This window comes from Tarenaya hassleriana, unplaced genomic scaffold (assembly GCF_000463585.1).
Source record: "Tarenaya hassleriana unplaced genomic scaffold, ASM46358v1 Cleome31, whole genome shotgun sequence".
Lineage (NCBI taxonomy): Eukaryota > Viridiplantae > Streptophyta > Magnoliopsida > Brassicales > Cleomaceae > Tarenaya > Tarenaya hassleriana.
The window spans coordinates 1635926-1643416 of record NW_010966274.1 but is presented as its reverse complement, the minus strand read 5'-3'; the positions used below and the strand labels follow the sequence as shown (position 1 = coordinate 1643416).

Genomic DNA, 7491 nt, shown 5'->3' with positions numbered 1-7491 from the left:
TTGTATTTCTTAGATTTGTATGGCATTGAAATTCGGATATAATTATGTGGTATTTAGTCTTTTTATAATTAAATTGAAATATGAAATGTTAATCGGCTTCTATATTCGATTGTAATTTCTAAATAACGATGTTAGGATTATATTGGAAAAATCCAATGTTTGGTGTCAAGGGCTTCATAAAAACAATGTATATATCCGAAGTTTGGTGGGAAAAAAAACGTGGAACCAAAACTTGCAATTATACCCGTTTTTTCCATTTTATTATTTTAATTATCATTATTTCTTTAAAAAAAATCATTGATCTTATACAATTTTTCATGGTATATTTGGTCTGTCTATACATTGTTACTTATGAATGAACTATTTTCTTGTCTGTCCTTAAAATGGAAATTCATTTTATTATATATATATATATATATATATATATTGAAGGATAAAGCGGAATGAGATGGGATGATTTACAATAAAAAAAATAAAAAATTTGATTAACAAACAAAAAATTATACAACAATAAAATAGTATTATATTCAACTAATAATAAAATAAAAAAAAGTTTTCACCGACAAAAATCTTATTATATTCAACTAAACTCCACCAAATTATACAATTGAGTCGCCATTTAAAACCAATATTTTATATATATAAGCAGTGATTGCTGACCATTAATTATAACATCTGCAATCTAATATTCTAAAAACAAAATAAAAAAGTTAGAGAAGTGAAAGATTATTGCTACTTAAATATATATACACAGACGGTTCACCACTATATATATGTATATATATATCATTAGGGCGACAAGTCGATCTCATATTAGTTATACGAAGATATCAAAGACCATGACGTACATGGGATTATTGTATCATCTATCTCTCACTTTATTTATATCTTTATTTTAAAAATAATACATTATAATTAGTATGCTTTCTCTTTCTTCAATTTTTTTATATTAAATTGTTGGTCAAGAAAGTTATATATTTTTTTTTCAGAACAGAAACTATGCAATTAAGGGAGAGTCCTCCGGTTAACGATAACTCCATTTTAACTCCCTTATACCAAGAGATTGTGGGTTCGAAACCCAAGTATGGAAATTTTCCTTAAGCCGGTCAGCTTGACGAGACTGGTTTACCTGTTTTTCGTGGTTTGTCGGGTACTACGTAGGGCGGTGAGTTTTCTCAGGTCCGCGATATTGTCCTGATGCCGTTTTCGTCCGGTTTATGGATTAAGAGGCGTTGCGGTGTCTGGTATCTGATCCAAAAAGTTATAGGATATGAGTTTTCTATCGTAACAAAAAAAAAAGAAACTATGTAATTAACTTAATCAAGAAAAACCCTGTAAATCATTTCACCGAATATTTTTTTTTAAAAAAAAAACAAAGTGATGTAATAGAAAATATATGTAAGAAACATAAAATAAAAGAACGTCATGTTGTCGTCCGGAGATTTTGTTTCCTCGTCCGTGTCGGTACGCGATCTTTACACGTCAACGCCACGAGTTTTTCCCTTTTGGGGCTCGAGAAAAGGACATGCTACATATATACATACACGCACGTATTAATATATATATATATATATATATATATATATTTCAGTAATTAGAACGTGTTTTTTAATTTAAGGAAAATCATTTAATTGGGCTCATACAAGTGGAATGGGCCTTATGTACACATTTGGGCCGACGAGTCCATGTCGTCTTGACGCTGTACTTGTACATTTGGGTTCGGTATAAATTGGTTATGAACCGGTTTGAACGGAACCAAACCGAATAATATTTTATAGTAATTTGGTATGAAATATAAAAAAAACTTCAAATTATTGGCAAGTATTTATAAATTTTATATGTAAATATGGAGTTCTATTTCATATTTTAGTATTGATATAATGAAAACGAACCGAATCGGTATTAAAATTAAAACGAATCGATTAACATTCGATTTTATTTCGATATAATTATAATGAAACCAAATAAATCATTTACAAACCGAATAATAAAAAATGGATGTATTTTGGGGAAAAAAAGAAATGAAAATACATATTGGAAAAAATTATCGAACTCCCATATATATATATATACACACATGTACACACACTCGGCTGTCGCAACCGTTTTCCAGATTCATCGGCCACGTGAATTCGTCAGCTTCGCGGAGAGAGAGAGAGAGTCCATGGCGGAGGAAGTGGCACTTGATTTAGAAGAACTCAGGCATCTTCAGACCATTGCCAAGAGGTCCCGAGTTCTCGATCTTATCAGTTCCGAGATTCGCAGCTTGGAGAAGGTAAGTACCATAACTAGTGCTCCAATCCTTCTTCCCCATTTCGATCTTATGTAATATTTTCTCTGTTTCAGACAATGTCTTTTTCGTGCGTACCTTGTCATCATCTGTAGTGATGTTTCTCGATTAAGCTGAATTGGGGGTTTGACGAAGCAAAACTAGGGTTTTGGTTTTTCCTTAGAATGGGGATTGTGATGCCGTATGTCTCAAATTTTGGAAAATTTTCGTTACTGTGGAGTAGTGTCTCTGTTCAGACAGTTTTTGATTGAGCTGAAGAGGGTTTGTCGAATTGGAACTAGGGTTTGGGGTTTTTGAGCGCGGAGAGTGATATCTATGTCTCATATTATGGAAGGTTTTCGTGTTTCCCGAGGGATTTCTGTTCTGTTTCAGACAGTTCTTGGTTACGTTGTCATCTGTAATGGTGTTTCTTGATCAATCTGAACTTTGTTTGGCGAAGCAAAACTAGGGTTTTGGAATAGACCTTTTCAAATGTGGTAAGCTTACTGTAAAGATTGAAATGTAATCAAAACTTTGTTCTCTTCCCTGAAAACGCAATCTTTCTGGTGATTTCGATCATGTCGGTCTCGCTGATTCGATTCTCGTTTCGCTGAAAATTTGATCCGTTTTCGGCTTTCCGCAGCTAAAAGAATCAGCGAGTGGTTTAAGCGCAGCAGCAGAAGCTCCTAAACCGATTTCTTCTTCGGTTAAGGCTATAAACCCATCAGTGAACTATGCACCACTTGCTTCCTTCAGTTGGGATCAGGATAATGAGAAAGTAAAGGTGAAATCTTTTAGGAATTTCTATTCAAGAATACGGCCTCTCTACTCTCGATGGGCAACTCAATTTTCGTTACATTACAGCGAGGCTAATATCGGGTTTTTCACGGGTATTCTTGGCGATATTTAGATATACATTTCTCTGGAAGGGGTTGATCAGGACAAAGTGAAAGCAGAGTTCACGCCGATGTCTTTCGACGTCAAAATCCACGATGTCCAAGGGAAGAATTACCGGTCTGCCGTCCCGAAGTTGAACAAAGAGATCGTGCCCGAGAAATGCAAAGTCCTTGTAAAGCCGAGCAGGGTCGTAGTCACGATGTTCAAGGCCTCGAAAGGCAACTGGCTAGACTTACACCACAAAGAGGATAAGGTAACATAACCGGTTCATTACCGGATCATCCGAGACTCAATACTGAGCCAAATGGCGGAGATTTAATCGTTGAAACTGATGCTTTTTTTTCGTTCTGCAGATGAAACCGAGCTTGGAGAAAGAGAGGGATCCAATGGCTGGAATCATGGACCTAATGAGGGTGAGAAGTGCATATATTTATGCATATGCAAGACAGAAACTTACATCGTCGATGCTCTACCGAATAGATACGGAACCGATACGATGAATGGACAAAGTTTTTACAAGAATTTGTGAAATCTTGTGACAAAGATTCATCAAAATGTATAGAGATATACAGAGAATGATCTGAAAATTCGTTTTTTTTTCGGGTATGGAATGGTGGTTGGGCAGAACATGTACGAGGAAGGGGACGAGGATATGAAGCGGACAATAGCGAAAGCTTGGTCGGAGGCAAGATCTGGCAAAACAGCTGATCCTCTCAAGGGACTGTGAGTGATGATGGATGAATGAATTCACATCCGTTTTCGCTTCTGCTTCTGTAAGTTTTTTTTTTCTTTTCAAAATTCTTCTTTCTTTTTTTTTTGGTGTAAAATTTTGGACCCACAATTAAGATTGAGCATCGGAATCTATGTTTTAAATCATATATATATATATGTGTGTGTGTGTGTGATCCGTTCATAGTATTATCCAATTATTAAAAAATAAAAAATTGCTTATAAATATTTAAATTCTTACAAAAATTTTAGATAAATATATGAATTATAAAACTATCATATAAATATTTAATTTTTTTTTTAAAATTTAATATAAATATCTAAATTTTTTTAAAAAAATAAATAATCCAAAATTCGTTAATGATGATGAACATATTTTTATTTGAAAAATATTTAAATTTTATGTTTATTTAGAAAATTTTAAAAAATATAGATATTTATAATTAAAAGTTAAAGTTTGACAGTGGAGGTATTTATATGAATTTTTTATAAAAATGTAAGTATTTATATGCCATTTTTGTTTATATATATATATATATATATAATACAGCCACTCGGGCATGTTATTTTCACAAGGCCCAACAAATTGAGCTCTGAAGAATCCTAGTTGGGCTGAAAAGCCCATTTATAATTTATATGACTAAGAAAGCCCATACTTGAAACTTAGGCCCATTTATAATTTATAATTTCATTGTAAATATACGTTTTATCGGAGGCGTTTTAATATACATACCTTTTTAGCTTGATGGCCAATATTTATGGATTAAAATTTAATAATTATATTATAAAAATATATAAAAAATTGTATTAACTTACCTAAGACTTCACAAAAATAATAATGGATTGCACACTGTTGGGCCTAAAAGCCCATTTGGTGGAAAAGTTAAACCCTCCACGTGAGGGAGAGGCTTTCCGAAACGTGGCGTTTCACGTTTTAGGGTTAATACCCTAAAGTGTTTGGCATTCGCGAGACACGGTGCTCGAGGTGTGAGAGAGAAAGAGAGGGAGAACGGAGATGGCGAAGGAGAAGGAGGTCTATGCCGACGGAGGAGTTTCTCGGCGTCGCCGGAGCTCGGGATCGAAGAAGGCTCAAGGTAGGTGAGTCGGGATCGGTAAGGCGTCGCGTATTCTGTTCTTTCTCGGTTGTTTCTTGGACACATCGTGGGTGAGTCTCCGGTTTTGTGGAGACCATCGTCTTCGGTTGTTTTTTCCGTTCTGTTCTAGTGGATTCGCCGGCACCGTCCGGCCGAGATGTAGGCCCGAGCTTGCTCGGTAACCGAACTCGTAAAAATCCTCTGTCTTCTTCGATTCTTGAACACACGAGCGTCAGGAGAGAACCGTGAGGGCCGATACACACTTCACAAAGTGGTATCAGAGCCTGGTTGCGATTAGGCATGGGCATTCGGGTCGGGTTAATCGGGTTCGGATAAAACCGACCCGATTAATCGGTTTTCGGTTCGGATCGGTTATTTCAAAAATAACCGATCGGTTTTTGTCATCCCATAACCGATCGGATCGGTTTGGTTCGGGTAAAAACCCGATCGGTTTCGGTTATTTGAATAAACCGAAATTAAATTATAATTAAGGTTTTGGTCTGTCGATATTCATCCCCTTCGAACTCCACCCTGCCATTACCAAAGCCAAGCTCTTCTTCTCCCTCGAGCTCGACTCCATCTCCTCAAGCTCGACTCAATTCAACTCCCTCCTATCCGTCGCCGACGTTCGCCTCTGTCTGCAACTCTCGTTGGCGACCTCCTCTCTGTAACTCTCGCTGGTGGCCTCCTCTCTCTCTCTACATATCTCTTCGCCGGTCTCTTCTTTCTCTCCACCTCTCATCGTCGGTCTCCTCTCTTTCTGCTCCTCTCATCGTCGACTCGTCGGTCGCCCTTCTCTGGTCTGCCTCGCCTCGGTATTTCGTCGCCTCTCTATGACGGTGAGTTTCATTCTTCTTCTCCCTCTTATGTGATTTCTTTCTCTCCTTCTGTCGATTTCATGCTCCTGTCGACAATCGGATCTCGATTGTTAATATGAAATCCTGTGTATTTTTCGATAGCAGAGGCCGAAAGCCAGAGAGCTACCTCGATGATCTTGGACATCGTTCTTGGCATTTGTTCGGTCGGCGTTTTGGTGTATGTGTGTGTGTGTGTCAGTGTGTGTATCTGTGTATGTCTGTTGTGTTGTATATTTTCTGGTAAATGATTCTAGTTTCTCAGTGTGGGACAGGTGTCTATGTGTATCCTTTGTTACAGATGAAAACAAAATTCAGAATTATATTTGGGTATCATTCTTTGTGTCATTTTGTTGGTTGATTTGTGTATATGAGTATCATTTGTTACCTTTGTTAATTTTTAACTAAGGTATATTTTTTTAACAGATGGAAAATCAAAATTCAGAATTAGTTAAAGTCGGACAATCGGTTGGTGACAAAACAAAAGAACCGACTTCAAATTCACATTTACCTCCGAAAGCAAAGAGATAGTTCCTGCGAGATCGAATGTATGGAATCATTTTACCAAACTACCCGATAACCCAAAAAAATGTTCTTACAATTATTATGGTGTTAGAAGGAGCATTTTATGTTTGATTTTTATTTTTGATATGCTACTATTAACGTTAGATTGATTTTGGTTTAAATGACATTATGAATGTTGTTTTTTTTTAGTTTTTCTATAAGACTTTTGTAATCGAATATTTGTTTGGATAAAACCGAACCGAACCCGAACCGAACCGAACCGATTAAGATTATATATCCGATTGGATATGAAAATTCTAAACCCGAACAACTCGAACTCGAAATAACCGAATCCGAATAATCCGATCCGAACCGATCGCCCACCCCTAGTTGCGATCCAGGGAGGTAAGTTCGCCGGAAAAGGCGAGGTAAGTTAGGGTTTCGGTTTCGGTTATGAGTCTGAGTCTGTATGAGCGTTCTAATCTTTAACCGAGTGTGCAAGGCGCAAGATCGGAGCGATATCGGCGCTCGTACAGAGGAGATCTGAAGGTTCCTGGAGTCGGCGACGACAAAGATCGGTGAGCTGAAGTCTCTGTGGAGTCGACTCGGCCAAAGACTTGTTTCGGAATCGGAAACCAGGTGAGTCCTTCGACTCGGTTCTTTATTTTCCGCATTTTTCTCCGATTTGAGTCCGAGTTTCAAAGGAAACTCGGTGGAACTCGGCGGAGAAAGTCCGATTCCGGCGAAACTCGGTCCGAACTCGTCCGAGTTAGGGCTGAGTGGAGGATCGGGTGAGTCAACGTTCGAGTCAACTCGGCAGACTCGGCGGCTAGGGTTTCCGAAATTAAGGTTTCGGATTAAACCCGGTTTACGCCGGTTTAATCGAACTAATTCTCGGTTTAACCCGGTTTGGGTCAATCGAACCTGGTTCGATTCGATCCAAGTCCGGTTATCGGCGGTCAGATCGGGTTTGACCCGGTTCCGTCGGTTCAGACCGGATTCCAGCCGGTTCAGTCCGGCTCAGACCCGGTTCTGGCCGGTTCACTCCGGTTCGGTCAATTCGTTGACCAATTTGGTCAATAGTTGACCGGTTTAGGTCAAATCGGACCGGTTCAGGTCCGGTTTGGGGTCAATTGGACCGGTT

The 7491-nt window shown here is 37.9% G+C and overlaps 1 protein-coding gene across 1 annotated transcript; it reads left to right on the top strand.

Annotated features, from left to right (window-relative positions):
- The first annotated feature begins 2084 nt into the window (after positions 1–2084).
- LOC104820649 (calcyclin-binding protein) lies at positions 2085–4046 on the top strand. The gene is made up of 5 exons (XM_010551186.1): positions 2085–2275; positions 2913–3053; positions 3180–3419; positions 3520–3579; positions 3792–4046. The coding sequence occupies exons 1-5, from the start codon at positions 2165–2167 to the stop codon at positions 3891–3893; spliced, it is 654 nt and encodes a 217-aa protein (XP_010549488.1). The 5' UTR covers positions 2085–2164; the 3' UTR covers positions 3894–4046.
- The last annotated feature ends 3445 nt before the right edge of the window (positions 4047–7491 follow it).